Source organism: Arachis hypogaea, chromosome 20 (genome assembly GCF_003086295.3).
Source record: "Arachis hypogaea cultivar Tifrunner chromosome 20, arahy.Tifrunner.gnm2.J5K5, whole genome shotgun sequence".
NCBI classification, from domain to species: domain Eukaryota; kingdom Viridiplantae; phylum Streptophyta; class Magnoliopsida; order Fabales; family Fabaceae; genus Arachis; species Arachis hypogaea.
In genome coordinates, this window is record NC_092055.1 from 333692 (window position 1) to 350701 (window position 17010).

Consider the following 17010-nt stretch of genomic DNA (forward strand, 5'->3'; position numbering starts at 1 on the left):
ACTGTTTTATTTAATTAATCTCTCCTTTAAAAATAAATATAAAGCAAGTCAATAATATCGGTTATTAAAAATAATAATCACGTACACATTATATGAGTTCAATCAATTACTTTTAAAAAAAATATTAATTAAAAATTAACTTTTTATATTTATTTAATATGTAATTTAGAGTAATGGCCGGTGACGAATTTAAAGCTGTTGTAGATATATATCCTATATTATGATGATCAAATATTTGTAAGATTTTGTAAGTTTGTGTTATATAAATTAAAAGTTCCCATACTGTAGGCTTTATTTTATCTTTTAAAGGATGGGAGAAGTCAAAAAGAGAAGCACAAACAAGTTGCATATATACATGTCTTAGCAAGCACCCTAAAACTGTAACTGAAATGATAGTAGCAAGTGGACCCAAATATGAAATATCCACTACTACTCTAATCATATTATATGATATTGTGATTTTCTAGCTGACAAAAAATCTCCTAAGTTGGAATATAATATTACCATCTCACCACAATGTGTTACGTGCATATTGATAGAATATAAGGAAAGATTGCGAGCTGTGAGCAACAGCGAGACACCTGTACGGACATGACTTATAGTTACTCATGGCCATACACAAAATATTTAGAGAAGATTGTGGTAAGTGCATCAACTTTTAATTCATATAAGGCCACTTGCTAAATTCATCATCGCATCTACTTTTAGTTTATACAAACAGTTTAATGACCCAAAGTTTTTTAACAAATATCTCTTCGTCTTTTATTTTTAAAAAATAAGTGTTAAAAAGATAATTTTATAATAAAAAATTAATTAATATTAGTTGATTATAAATTAATTTTTTTATACTTATATACTTTCTTTTAAAATTATTATATGTACATTTAAAATTCGGCAAAATATAGATACCACTACAAATAGAGAAAATGATTAATTTGATTTTTTTAAATTTTAACCGTGACTCAATTTAATTTTATAAATTAAATTAAATAATAAAATTTAAAATAATATTAATTCTAACTGATTTTTATTATAATAAACCAACTTAATTACACTTAGTTAAAAAAATCTAGATATATAATATTATTCATACGTTAATTATAATAAGAGTAAAGTATCGTTTTTTTTGTCACCAACGTTTGGGGTAAGTCCTATTTGTGTTTCTAACGTTTAAATCGTCCTATTTGTATCCTTAACGTTTATAAAAGTGATTCAATGTTATCCTACTATCAATTATACTAACAAATCAGATTATATTTTTCAATTATTCTAATTTAGATGTATTCATTCTCAATTAGGTCTCACTTGGATGTGGTCGATTTTAATATTATACCCACTATTTGTGTTTAGATTCAATTATGTCACTAGAAAAGTGAATTATGTAAATGTTGTAGAAATTAGTTTCAACATTTGATGAGCTATTTTTCGGAGTAGATCATCGATTCTATCCCAGACATTTGTATTCTAACTTCAAAAAGAGATTTTTAAAACTCAAACTAAAGCGCTCATGATGTGTAATTGACGGCAGAAATCACTCTTACAAACGTTAAAGATACAAATAGAACGATTTAAAGGTTAGGAACACAAATAAAATTTATCCTAAATATTGGGGACAAAAACAATACTTTACTTTTATAATAAAATAGCAATTCAGATATATAACAATCTAAAACTTTACTGAATTTTTGCATTATATAAAAGGTTTACAAATAATATAAAATTTGATTCCTATGATGTTGGGCACATGACTTTCAATCTAACCACCGCCACAAGATAGACATAGCTCACGAGTCAAGATGAATGGTGCGGTGAGGACTCATCTTCAAGCTCGCTTTTTCTTCCTAAATCCATGGTTTTCTTTCTTTGGTAAGTTCTTTGTGGCTTTGGTTATGTTGAATTTCATTTTAACTTTGATTATGTTTGTTGAAGAACAAGAAAATAGGAGTGATAGTGTTTCCCAATTTTTATTTTATTTTTCTAATTAATTAAATTCCGTTACAAGTTGCTCACTAAAAACACTATATATACCTTGCTAATTAAGGGGTTATGATGAGTTTATCTATTTTTTTATTCGGTTTTGGATTTAATGTGTACTTTGTAATTTATAAGTTTCACTTAACTATTTTTTTACATGATAATCTTTTTCATCAAAATTATTTTTTATGCAACAATCGTAATAAAATTAATCAAAAAAATTAATTATTATTATAAAATACATATTAAAATATATAATACATATTTAAAATAAAAATAGGATATATGTGTAAATAACGTTGGATAAGAGAATCTGGTTTATTAATTATTAGTTAATCTTTTTATTTAGTTATATTATTATTATTATTATTATTATTATTATTATTATTATTATTATAAAGAAAAGCTCATCAACATGGGCCAAGGAAGTAAAGTCCACCGGCATAAACACTGTTTAAACATATCCAAAAAAGTTGTATCCAATCCATATGGTAAAAAATTATAGATATACATACCCATATATATAATATACGTAAAATACATTATATATGTTGATGAAAAAGAAAACATATAATGCATGCATTATCTTAACTATATGTTTATATACGTAGAAACCATAAGATTTTTTTTTTTCTGTTAAGGTAAGCACAACAACTTTAAATGTGTGAAGTGTTATGATATAAATCATTATGATTTGTTATACGATAGAAAAATTTTCAAATTATTCTTTTATTTGTTTATTTAATATAATGAAAAAAAAGTTGCTTCTTATAGTTTTTTTTTTTTTACTTTTAATTCTCAAAGAAATAATTGTTAGATTCCTAATTTATTTATAAAATACATATATTAATTATAATTACAAATTAAGCTATTTCATAATAAATAATTTATATGCAGTGATCTCATTTATTGTCATAAATAGTGAATTAAATAAATTATTATTTTTTTATTTGAAATTAAATGAAAATAAAGCTAGAGATACTATTTTATTTGGGTTTTAGAGTTTAATGGATGTCACACTTAAATATAAATAGTAACTTCAGAATTTTGGTCCTAACAGCTGTATTTATTCTTTTTCTATCAGAGGAGTTACGATTCAACCTTATTAGGGATATATAAAGCTTTGGTCGAAGAAAATTAAAGAATCAAATTCTCTCGATTATGCTCACGATTCACGAATTCAGGTACGCTTCCGCGCTCTCAAGTATCTCTTTCTCAATGATTTAACATGAATAGTCTTGAAGTTAAAAAAATTTAAGAATTTTTAATAATAATTAATTAAAAAAAATAGGGTAATTTCTCCGATCCAGAATTTGAGTTGATGCTGGGGAGGTTCTATATTCCACATTTATTATTATGTGTCACAAAAGTACAGCTTCCATGAATGTGTAAAGGCAATTTAGCCCATCACTACTTCTAGGTCCCATAAAAGATGTGAAGTTGATACTATTTTGTCCTCTCTCCATTTCATGTGCAACTAATAAACCTGGTTCCAGCTATATCACTTTGTTTCTTTCCGTTATGTGAAATAAAACACAGAAAAATGTTAAAACATATTACATATAAATAGAGAAATATGCATCCCACCCACTATTTATATCTAGTAGTTTTCCACTTCATAATTGTGACACTTCAATGGAAATTGACATTCATCATCACCTCAAAGGAAATGATGATGACGATTGTGATGATGTACTTTAATTTGTTGGATTTACTTTCTATCTAAAATGATACTATACATATAATTAAGCTTATTATAATATTGATTTATATACTTAGCATAATTGAATAATTATAACATGAGGACCCATATGTTTATATAAAAAAGGTTTTAAGTAGAAAAAGTTGACATGCCCTACCTTCATGTCTTTTTAATTTGTTGCTTACTACCATCAAAACCAGCTGCCTATGTTACCACTCCAGCAGCAGTAATACAAGTACAAACAAATTAAATCATATAAATCAAACCCACTTGTATATATTTTTATATGTTGTGTGAAGTCATTATATTGTGGATATATATATAGATATAGATATAGATAGCTCTCTCCGTGCAAGCAGGGGAATATTGAAAGGGACCTTATGTCAATTCATGCACATTTAATTTCATATACATGTATCTCTCCATAATATTCAAAAATTTAAAAGTAAAAGTAGTGGGATTTGTATATATCTACTTAGCTATTTAGCATCAAATTATTATTGATATTCAATAAACTTGATATTTGTATAAAAATATAATTGTTACTAATTAATTGCATATTTACATTATTTTTTAATTAATAAAATAAAAAATTTGTGAACCAAGTTGAGTTAGTATAGTAGTTAGCTCACTAGTCCGCTTAAGCAAGTGTCGGGGATTCGAATCCCATCTTGTGCATGCAGCAACAAACCCTTGAAAATTTTGTGTCTAGTATTTATTATAAATAGAAAATGATAAATAGGTCCCTTACCTTTTTGTCCTGCGGACATTTTCGTTCCTGACTATTGAAAAATATTTTTAAGTCCCTGACCTTTACAAAACTTGGACGGATCAGTCCCTGACGGAGACATTTGGACGGATCAGTCCCTGACGGAGACATTTGGACGGATCAGTCCCTAACGGATGTATTTGGACGAAGGGACTGATTCATCCAAATTTTATAAAAGTCAGAGACTTAAAAATATTTTTCAATGGTTAAAAACAAAAATGTTCTGCAAGACAAAAAGTTAGGAGCTATTTATCCTTTTTTCTATTATAAATAAGTGTATAGCTATACAGAGATTGAAACACGCATTGACTAGATGCAAAGCAAAATGAACATATACACTACTTGACTCGAATCTTCCTTCACTACCCTTTACCACTATCCATAATTGTTGGTCCATTCTTGTAGCTTATAGTACCTTTCAATTCTTATGTGAGTGAGTGAGAGAAACTATATATTATATTAGGAAAATTCGTATAGGGTACGGCTTGGTCATGATAATGATTAATGCATATGTCGAATTGTCGATGGTGTAATATGTTATATAAAGTCTATTGAGCTGTAAACTACCCCAAATCTATGATCATAACTATGGGCCAATAAATTAAGGTATTAGCAAAACCAGAAAACAAGTTTTGATGAGATGAGATTAGGGAAAAACCACTCAAACACTAAAACAAGGGGTACGGTCAATTTATTGAAACTTGTTATCAATTGGGATTGCTTGGAATCAGAATTTCATGTTCATGGGGGGTATAATAGTAATTATCAATAGTAACTATTAGAATAACACTTCTTTTTGGCGTCTTAATTAATCTTCTCCGTGTACTAAATTAAATAAATTAAACTAGTTTTTGCTGCCATACATTTGGCATTTCAATAGTCACTAGCTTAGCTTGAATGTGAAAGTTGCTTTCTTATTATTATTAGCTTTATCTTGTTGTGTTTATTTATATTTTGTCCATTATATATATAATTCTTTTACCCTATCAAGGCCCACACTAATATTATTTAGTAATGATTTGCAACATTATGGGGTGTAAACCACTCTTGGTTTTCAAAGCCCACCTTTTTTGTAGGTCTATTATTATTCCATGCATGACATGAGAGATGAGACTGAAACAGCAGTAAGTTAATTAGTTCCAAAATAATGTTTAATTACAATATTTATTTGCCATATGGAATATTATTTGGTATATTATCCTCGTGCACGGGTGTATCAAGTCAATATATATGATAAATTTTTAAAGGTAATGTTAGGTAGACAAAAAAAATAGACAGAACTTGTCTTATTTAGTATTAATTAATTGTCGCATTAATAAATGCTAAATAAGGTAAGTTATGACTGTTTTTTGCTGATTTTCTTTGGTTACCAAACATTTCCGAATTTTTAAATATACAGATATAGGCTAATTTTTTTGGTTATGGAAGAGGAGCAGGTGTTGTGCCGGGTTATAGAATGTGGGGGTGCTACACCGAATTGTGGAAAGGAAGAAATCGGACCCTCCGTTTTGCTTGTATACAAAATTCACATGGGAGAAATCGGACTGTACGATATGTCTTCATTAAAACGGAAGATCCGTTTTTTTTGTTGGTTTTTTTTATTTTTATTTCGTTATACTAGTCGCTGGGTCCGATTTCTGCTTGAGAGGATTTTTTTTTTAATTTACAGGAAATCGGAGGATTCGAATTCCCATCAGCAACTCGCAGAATTCGATTACTGTGTTCCTGACACCACAGTCCGGTAAAGCTCCTCTCCTCTCCATATCTGCGTCCTACACTAACGATCCCTCCATAATAAAATTAATTTGCGTACAGATATATTCGCATAAATGATAGAAATGATTTATTATGAAAAACAAAAAAAAAACGTATAAATATATACGTCATCATTAAAGGTCATGATATATTATTGGTCATTCATGTAATCATGTTCATAGAATTAGTTAAAATTGAATTAACATGTAGATTCTGTTTCTACATCCAATTGTGTTATAATGTTTTTTGGACGTGAAAGAGATCTATTATAAATCTAATATTTTTGAGTTTTAAAAATAAGATTTTTAAGTGGTTTATAAGTGGGAGATATCTTTATAATAAATATAATGTAATACAAGATGCCACCAGTTGTTTAATTAAGCGCTTTAATATTTAATTATTATACCAACAATTCAAGTTGTTAAGATACACACCAACTACAAGACGTATAGTAATAGATTAATTCGACTAATTAATATCTTATATTAATGGAGCATACACGTTTGGATTTTTATAGTATCATATAGTTATGTAATTAGGGCTAGCTACCTTGCATCTTAGTTATTTTATGGTTAAGAGGAGGATAAGAATGATCTCAGATGTTTGAGTTTGAGGTTTCTTTCAGTAATTTTTTATTAGTTTGACTTACAGTTAAATACAATACATGGTAAACAATGTTTTATATGCTTATTATATTTTGTATTTTAACTTGGTATACATTATTTTATTATTTAGTCTTCGTGTATTATATAACTCGGTCGTAATTAAATTATATCTCCATCTGCTCAAATCCATTTATATATGTTAGCCTTATGAGATTTATTTTTTTATAACTCGTTATTTTTTATTGAGAAAGGAAACTGAATAATTACTCCTTAAACGTAGGGATGTCAATGGGGCAGGGCGGGGCGGGGGATGCCTCCCTGCTCCCCATCTCCGCCCTCAGATTTACTCCCCATCCCCGCCCCATTCCCCGTCGTGGGGGAAAATTGCTCCCCATCCCCATTCCCCACGGAGCCCCATTCTCCGCGGGGACCCCATTCCCCATCTACATAATAGTTCTAACTAATTATTAATTTCCATATGAATAGAGTTACAAGTATCTATCTTATACAAAAACTGCAAGATTTTATACAAAAAGTCTAAATAACACGATGGTGACTTCTTTCGAAATAACGCAATAGGGAGACGCAACGACGAGCCAAAGAAAAAAGTAGTGGACGAGGTGGAAGACGCGACAACAAAGTGGAGAATGGACACGACGGCAGTGTTACGAAAAGGAACGCCGCAAATAGAAATTACGACGCAGTAAGGGTAATGGCACGGTGAGGTGTGACGATGCGGTGAGAAGGGTGACGAGGGGGTGGCTGCAGAGAGGTTGGATGGAGTATGGACAGCCTTAGGGATCTCTGAATTGAAGAGAGGTTATGCAAATAAAGATTAGGAGTTTTGGGTTGCTATATATATGTGTGTGTGAGAAATGACTAAAAAACATATATGAGAAATAAACTATTAAGAATAATTCAAGGAATTCATAAATTTCGGGGAATAGTGGGGACGGGGCGGGGATCCCCGCTCGGGTCCCCGCGCCTGCTTCGGGGGAATTTTGTCCCCCATCCCCATCCCCGCGGGGAAAATTCCCCACAATCGGATTCCCATTCGGGGCAGTCCCCGCAGAGATCTCCGCGTCTCGGGGAATTTTGCCATCCCTACTTAAACGTCTAAAATATTACGCACATTAATAGTGATGGTTTATCGGTGGCTAAGAGAAGATGATTGAATCTTAGTCCCTTTTTGTTTAATAACACTTGCTGGCCTTTAAAATTATTTTTGGAGGCTTTTTACTTTTTGTCTCGTATCTAGCTACGAATTTTTTTTTATCTCGTAACCAAAGCAAGAGATATTTTTCAGTTTTATCTCCTATGCAGCAGAAACAGAAATAGAGTAGAAGAGAGAGAGAGAAAATCACACCACGAAGTATCCTGGTTCAACTGCCAAGTGCAATGCAGCCTACATCCAGTCTCCATCATAACAATGATGGAATTTCACTATAATCATCATGATTACATACACCAATTCTCTCTAGAAACTATCATTCCTATCCGGGACAAGTCCAAAATCTAATCTCAATCCTGAACTTGACTTGGTCACTGCCAAGCTTTCAACTGCTAAGTGTTAACCCAACTTGTAAGGGGATTCCCACAGAATCATAAAACACAACACAGATGTACAAATAACCTCTAAGGACATTTATGGCTTTTTTTTTTAAATTTTGCACTCTCTGCCTTTTTTTGCTCTGTGACTTTTTCTTACAAACCTCACTGTTTGCCTTTTTTCATGAGACTCAAGACAGACAAAATTAAACAGAAAAATACAAAATAAAGAACATTGAAGGAGAAGAACTTCTGTTACTTAGGTAGTTATGAGAACTCTGTGCCTTGCACTCTCACTCCTTGCTTCAAGTCCTGGCTGTTCTCCATTATTTATAGAAGGGGAAGCATCCACGGTTGAAATTGTTGAACCAAGCTAAACTTCTTCTTCTTCAAACCAAACCGTTTCGGCCAGAGAGAGAGGAGAGGAAACCGAATGCTATAACCAACATGCAATTACCTCTGTGTCTTCCCTTTGCACCAAGCTCCATCAATCCGGGCCTTCCATCTTGACTTGCACTTCAAGAAAGACTCCTAGCCCTTGATGTATTCTTGATGATGACAGTTTCTTCTACTCTAACTTCTGCCTCATCCTCCACGTAGCTACAGTGGCTACCCCATGTAGTGGTTGAACAAAAACAGAGACAAGCCATCCCTCCAAGGATCTTCTTCCTCTGACCGAAACGATCTTCACCATTTTTGGCATAGAGAGCTTAAGATCACTTCACCATTTTTTACCCATTTTGGCAAAGATCTCAACCACTCCATACTTCAGATTTTCTTTTTCTTGATGCCATCATCACTATGGCCTTGCAACTAGCTTCTTCCACTTTCTTTTGATAGCTTAAAATTTCTTCCATAGTTGCTGAAGTGACCGAAACTAGAGGAGAGAAGAGAGAGAGTAGAAAGAAAAATATTCAATAGATTTGAACAAATGAATTAAAATGAATCAATTTTACTTCCCTCTTACTTTAGGTAGCGTGTAGCACTAATGATAGCAATAAAATCAATTGCTATTTTCTCTCTCATGATTTCAATGCAATTAAAGCAAGTTAATTGAATTTGAAATCCATCACAAATTGAAAGTGGGATCCGTTGAAAGCATGGAACTTTGCTTTCTTTCAATATCGGTTTCGGACCAAGCTTTGGTCTAATAACAAAGATTTAAATGAGCTTGTTTCAACAATATACTGGCCCAACTAACAAAAGCTTGCTTCAGCCATAATAATTAAATCAATTTGTTCCAACTTCCAAGGCTGAATTTCTTTATCATATCGGGCTTGCTATTTTTCGGCCCAATAGCAAAATCTGCACAGCAAAATTATTTAATTAACACATATGAACCAAAATCAAATTAATAATTTTATAATTAATCATATTAATAATGTTTAGTCATCACTATATTAATTTTGAGTTTTACAAACTCATCAAATATGTAATAAAATAAAATGTCTAATTATTTCTTTGTGTTTTCAAATTTTAAATGATTTAATTTCTTTCTCAATTTTTTAAAAATGAAGGGACCAATTTTTCATTTACCAAAAAAAATGGAGATTAACTTACTATTTTATTTTATTATGAATGAATGTGTTGGATATATTCGAATAAAGTTTAAGAACTATAATATAACTTGTCAATTCCTTTTTTTTCCAAAGACTTATTTATCCATATCAAAATTCTTCAAAGACCATCATTTAGGTTTACAAAAGAAGAAATCCTATCTCGATATACTAAATAGAAAATATAAATAACAAAAATCTGTATACACTGAATTATGGACTTAATTGTGACAACTTATACTTGTGACATCAGCTAAATATATATGAGGATTGAGGAACCACAATTTGATCCATGTTGTTCCTATTTTATATTTTCTTTTGATGACAACAACTTCCCACTTGGAAATAAAATGCTAAACAATTATTTTCATTATTTGGAGGCTAGCTAGGCGAGTAGTTATATTATATATATAGAAAGGTACGTATTTTTTAGAATTTATGACAAAAAGTTTGAATGCGCAAGTGGTTGATTATGGCCTTTGCCTTTGAAATTTTAAAACCGTCTTCTGGGAAGCCCGACAAGATGGGAAGACTTTATGATAATTATATAACATGATTTCTTGTATTTATGTGATTGGTCCATCCATCAATTCAAAAACATTGGATTGTTGTATCCATTATTATGTTATGGCTCGACTTGCAACTTTGCTTTTGACTTGGGTGACAATTAATGTATAGCACCTAACTTAGTAGAATTACATACACGACTAATACTTGTACTATACAAGGAATCAACACTGTTTAGACAACATGAACAAGACATAGATTCGGTAACCTTAGCTTAACCCCCAAGTGCTAGAGAACAAATAAGGTGGAAACTCAAGTGCAGTCGACTTTAGGCGAAGTTGATAGCTGAGAACCGTTAGATGGTTTGACTGATTTGACTAAATTTTCATCTAACGGCTCTCAATTATCAACTTTACGTGAAGTCGACTGCACCTGAGTTTACACCAACAAATAAATATCGAATATGACAAAGAGAGAGGTTAATCAGTTAATAAGTGTTAAGTGATCAGCTAATAAGAATTAGTTAATAACCAAAGCACATGCAAAAAATAGTAATATTTCAATCAAACAAAAACAGATAATCATCTGAAAAGTAAAAAAAATAAATAAATAAAATAAAACAAAGCACATACAAAAATGATAAACGAAATTAGAAAATCATTCATGCACATTCAAAAGTCATGAACAAAATTTGGAAAAAAGAATGAGCAATGAGTGAGGGAAAAGAATGGGAGAGTGTAGTACATCCAAAAAAAGAAGAAACAAGAAAGAGTGTAGTTTTTTTTAGTGTAAATTGAATGTAGAGAAAATTTTGAGTGTTATTAGAGAATGTTATTTAGAGATTCTATTTTTTTATTTTGATTTTGAAACTGGTAAGGGAGATGAACACTGAATAAATTCAAATTTTTGTGATTTTAAACAAGTGAAAAAAGTGTGAGACATTAAATTTGGATGTGTTTCTATTAACTGAATAATAATTACCTAGCACTAGCAGCACTATAACTCATGTATTACATAGCAATTTTAATCTAAAACTTGTGTTTACAAAACTTATAAAGGGTGTAATTAATTCACATGAACCAATTAAGTGAATTAACATTATTTATATGCACTTTACACTTTAAACTTCTGAAAATGTACATTGATCTTGTACCTCAGATGATTGCAAGAATCTTCAAGAACTTTGGCTAGAAGGGTTCTTGAATTGCGAGTAGTATGGAGATCTTCACCACAAAGCTCACCGGACCATGTTGAAACCAGGGCCTTGAAGTTAAAGAAACTCAAATTGTTGAGAAAAGAGGAGGAAGATGAGGGAGAGTGAATATTAGAGAAGGGGGAAGAAGAATACAATCATCCAGAGGGTGATCCTCACTCTGCATCTAGTATGAGTTTTGCTTATATACTAGTCAGCTAACCACTATAACTAACTTGCCACTTGTGGTAAAACATATACTTTATTTCTTATTTTTTTGTGTTATTTCACTTCAAATCTTTGGTTAATAAAATTAGGTACAAAAACATGATAGCTTATTACTTATATCATTGGAAGTGATAAACTTTTGTATGTGTTATATCTATTGATGAAAATATGAGATAACAAGTTCAATTTTTCCTTTAATTAATTTCGTCATAGAAACATTTTCCTTTTTCTAAAATACTATTTATGTAGAGGAGTGTTAGGAGGTCAGCAATTTTTGTGTTTTGTAACCATCAATAGTGTTTTTAATGATGTGAGATTACATCAAATGGTGAAAAATCACTCACTTTTCTTTTAATGGTTAAGTACTGGCCACAAAACACAAAAGTTGCTGGTTCCTAAACTTCCTCATTTATGTATTATAATGTGATTCCCCTTTTTTTTTTATAAAAAAAAAAAAGAAAAATCTTTTTGTTATAAATTTACATTAGCTATCATCATAAAATAAAATGCATCTTTCTATACAATTAAAAATATGTGGGTAGGATGTAAATGATCCTCAGACTAACCAACTATTTCCTGGATCTTTCCTCACATGACTCTTGGCCATTTTCTCCCTCCATTTAAGGGCTTCTTCCCATTTTCCCTCTGCACTATAAATGTTTGAAAGTAGAACATACGAAGCATGATGGCTGGGATTTAATTCTATCATCTTCAGAGCAGATTTTTCTCCAATCTTTGTGTTATTATGATTGCTACATGCACTCAGTAGTGTTCTCCATGATGCTTCACTTCCATCCCTTTTCACTATTTCGTAAGCTTCCTCTAGCCTCCCTGCCCTACCATAGGCATCAATTAGGCACGAGTAATGCTCGGATTCTGGCTTAATCTTGTATCTATGAAGCATCAATGTAAAGAAATTCGAAATATCTTCAACATAACCGCCATGACTACAAGCTGAAAACAGAGCTAAGAAAGTTACACGGTTAGGCGTCAAGCCATTCTTCTCCAACATACTGAAAACTTTTATGGCTTCCAATGCTTTTCCATGATGTGCATATCCGCATATCATGGCGTTATAAATTACTTCATTCGCCTGTTGTTGTTCAACGAAAACTTTCTTTGAGTCCTCCATGTTTCCGTATTTAGCATACATATCTATAATGGAACTTGCAACATAGACATCTTGGTTGTAACCAGACTTGATGGCAAAAGCATGGAATTGTTTTCCCACATCTATTGCTGAAAGCTGCGAACAAGCTGAGATGCATAAAGGAAGGCTATAACTGGTGAAAGTGATTCCATCGGCTAACATCTCTTTGCATAGCTCTAATGCTTCAAATTCCATCTCATTTTGTTTACAAGTTCCAATTATAGAACTCCAAGAACTATCATCTTTATGAACAATGTCAAGAAAAGCTTTGTAGGCATCATCCACTTGTTTACACTCAGAGTACATGTGGACTAATGCATTGCCAACCAAAGTAAGATGACTTATACTTGATTTCACTATAAGTGAATGGATTTGTTGACCAGCAGTTAACTCCGGTTTATTCTTGCAAGACTTCAGAACAGCAACTAGAGTGGCACCTTGAATTTGCAAAGATGTAGTTCTTCGAAGTTCTTGAAATAGTTGCATGGAGAGATCAGATCCCATCTCCAGCTGAGCATAAGTCAAGATCATAGAGTTCCATGCTACAATATCTTTATCATCAATCCTTCTAAACAACTTTTCTGCATCTGCTCGTTCACCAAAACTGCAATAGAGAGACAACAACACACTTGCTATAAAGCAATTGTTTTGATGCCCATATTTTATCATTTGGCCATGCACTTGAACTCCAGTGTTCAAGTCCTCTAATTCAAAACAGGCTTTTAAAGTACTTGATAACACATGCTGCTCAAGCTTCATCCTCTGTCTACATAAATCCTTGAAGATATTCACAGCTTCCTCGCCTCTATTGTTCTTGGTATAGGCTGTAATGATCGAATTACAGAGAAAACTATCCTTTTCCTCCATGTAGTCAAAGATTTTCCTGCAAGAATCTATGTCCCTAAATTCAGCATACAAGTCAACCAGAGTACTGCCAATCACCATATCAACTTCGGCACCAAACTTAAACACCAGCCCATGAACTCCCCTAACTTGGTCCAACGAAGAACAACACTTGAACAAGCCAATAAAAGTGCTGTGATCAGGTCTCAAGAAGTGAACCTCCCTCATTTCACTAAACAACCTCTTCACCACACCAAATTTACCAACTTGAGCAAATCCAGAAACCATGACATTCCAAGCAACAAGGTCCCTCTCCAACAATTCATGAAAGACACAACAAGCACTTTCAAGATCGCTGTCACTGCTAAAGTACATATACATAAGAGAGCTCCCAGCAAACTTGTCCCTCTCAAGGCCACACCGAACCAACAAACCATGAAGCTGCAAACCAACATCCCTCAAACCAGGATCAGCACAAGCGCGGAGCAGTGCAGATAACGTGTACTCATTGGGACTCTCACCAACCTCACGCATGTGATTAAACATGTCAAAGGCTTTTGGGAGATACCCATTTCTAAGATTTGCAGAAATTAATGTTGTCCAGGTAACAACGTTCTTGTGGGGCATTTGGTCGAACAGATGGTGGGTATAGCTGAATTGGCCACATTTTGAATAAAGGCTTAAAAGGTTATTTGCCAAATGCGTCTGCGAGATGCATTGGGTGACTACAAGCTTTGCATGAATTTGTTTGCACTCTGCGAGCGTTGTGGGGTTTGAAGACTTGGCCAATGACAGAAAAAACTGGTGAAGAAGATGAATGGATTTAGTTGGCACACGATGATGGTCAAATAGCACATGCATTGGCCTTTGGACAATTCATCCAAATTTCCACTAAATCAAATTGGTCCCCTAATCACCTGAATATGTGATCTGCATGACAATTAGTTGTGAAGTTAAACATGTAATAATACTCCATCCAATGAATTGGCAACCAAACAAAACATGAAAAAGTAATAGTACCTTCAAAGCATTCAAATTTCAGAATGGCCTTAGCTGTTTGGGGATCTGCCCATCTGGCATCTCAATTTCCATTCAAGAACAATCGGTAACAGCAATGACAGCTAGATTTCAACGGTGCTTGAAATTTTGTCACAGCTCACAAATTTCATGCACCAAAAAGCAAAAGAATTACATTATCAATCGAATAAAAAAAATGAACACGAACAACCAAAAGCAAAGTTGAACGAGAAATAACTGGAACGTACTGAGAGGAGAAGAAGAAGGAGGTGGGGATTGGTGGCGAGGTTCACCGGAGAAGAAAGTGAGGAAGTGTTTGTTTTTTGGAGTGAGTGTTTTGGGCTTAAAAATTGTTTTGGGCTTAAAAACTGTTTTGGGCTCTGCTTATGAAGCCCAATGTAGTTCTTTTTTTGACACAAGTGTGATGTAGTAAAGGCCAAAAAAAAAGTGTGATGTAGTAATAGATATGATAGCAGACAATATTGTAGTTCTACATCTGAAGAAAGAAATGATAAATAGATCATATAGTTTGATTTAATAAGGTTAGTAACCTTTCCAATGAAAATGAGTTTTGTTTGCATTTAACTAAGAATTTAATTTTCAATTACATATTATATTAGCATGTGTCTCACGATAAAACGGTGTAAAAACCACGAAAAAGTCAAATAAATTATTAAATTATACTCTATTCTATCCCTAATTAATCTCTATTAATTGTATACATGTTACTTGAACCAAGCCACTAATAAAAACTCTTGACTTTTTTATGTTGACATGTAACACCTTAATACCTAACAATTTAGTCGCATTCTCAAAATGGGAACCATTCTATAACAATTAATTAAGTATTAAGTGTTTGGAATTGGTGACAAGTTGCAAATTCTTTTCTGCATTCCAGCTCTAATTTGAATGTAATGTGATCATGTATACAATGAAAGCCACGTGTACCTTGGTTTGGATTTTAATTTTTTATTATTTGTGTGTTTGGATTATAAACGCGAATTTATATAAAATTAATTTTATAAACTTAATTTTAATAAAAAATAAGTTTGTATTAATTAAGGTGATTTATGTTAGGTAATTTTTATATCAAAATAGATTATAATAAAATAAATATTGTTTGGATTCCATTTCTTAAAATAACTTTAAGATAAAAAAAATTACTAAAATAGACATCAACTTAAATAATTTGCATATATTATCTTATCATTTTAATTTAGATATTTAAATAGATCTTATTAATTAATTTTATAATAAAAATAATATTTATATACTAAAACAAAAATAACATATAAAAATTGGTAAAATATATTTTTAATTAAAACTAACAAAATATAAATTTTAGAGAGTATTAAACATAATAAAAAAATTAATTATTTATCTTGGTAGTGATTGAAATAAATCAAAAAAATGTTGATAATATTTTTTATATAGTATATTTTTAATATCTTAATATTATTTTTTAGTATGCTATTATTATTATTATTATTATTATTATTATTATTATTATTTATAATTAATTGTTGTTTAATTTACTTTATCTAATAGGATCAATAAATCATATTACAAAAAGATAATAAAAATAATACAAAAAAATTACAATTATAAAAAAGATAATAAAAAAATACAAAAAATCATAATTATAAAAGTATATAATATCAAATAAATAATTAATAAAAAAATAATAAATAATAAAAAAAGAGAGTTCATATAAACAAAAATAATAAGAATTTTATGAATAATATAATATCATGTATAAAGGATAAAGTTGGTAAAAGATAAATAAAAATTAAATATTAATAACTAAAAGCCTGTTGGTAAAATATAAAAAGATGTGATAAAATAACTTATTTATAAACTCCTAAATAGCTTTTTAGAAAGTTACAATTTAATTTTAAAAATTATATCAAACATTAATACTACTACTTTTCAAAAATTAAAAGTTTAAAAAAGCTATTTTTAAAACTTCTCAAACTGCCAAAGTCATTTTAAATCATTTTAAATACAGAATCACTTCTACATTCGTGAATAAAAAATTATCAAATCAAAAATTGAAATTTTCAAAAAAAAAGTTAAAACGTACTTTTTTTTCTTCTAACAAGTTTGCCAAATCTATTCATAGAGATAGTTAGGTAAATTTTACCATGCGAAGAATTTTCACGAG

The 17010-nt window shown here is 31.1% G+C and overlaps 1 protein-coding gene and 1 long non-coding RNA gene across 2 annotated transcripts; both read right to left on the reverse strand.

The window, feature by feature from the left end:
* Positions 1-7256: 7256 nt before the first annotated feature.
* Positions 7257-11786, reverse strand: LOC140182875 (uncharacterized). Its single transcript, XR_011879123.1, has 2 exons — positions 11570-11786; positions 7257-9658 (listed from the first exon to the last, which is right to left on the reverse strand). It is a non-coding gene; the product is annotated as an uncharacterized lncRNA (long non-coding RNA).
* A 515-nt stretch (positions 11787-12301) lies between these two features.
* Positions 12302-15180, reverse strand: LOC112784286 (pentatricopeptide repeat-containing protein At4g39530-like). Its single transcript, XM_025827436.2, has 2 exons — positions 14850-15180; positions 12302-14759 (listed from the first exon to the last, which is right to left on the reverse strand). The coding sequence occupies exon 2, from the start codon at positions 14688-14690 to the stop codon at positions 12393-12395; it is 2298 nt and encodes a 765-aa protein (XP_025683221.1). The 5' UTR covers positions 14691-14759; positions 14850-15180; the 3' UTR covers positions 12302-12392.
* Between the last annotated feature and the right edge of the window lie 1830 nt (positions 15181-17010).

Bases quoted from the DNA above. Each gene is read 5' to 3' on its own strand.
- LOC112784286 (XM_025827436.2), bottom strand. From the start codon at position 14,690: ATGCATGTGCTATTTGACCATCATCGTGTGCCAACTAAATCCATTCAT.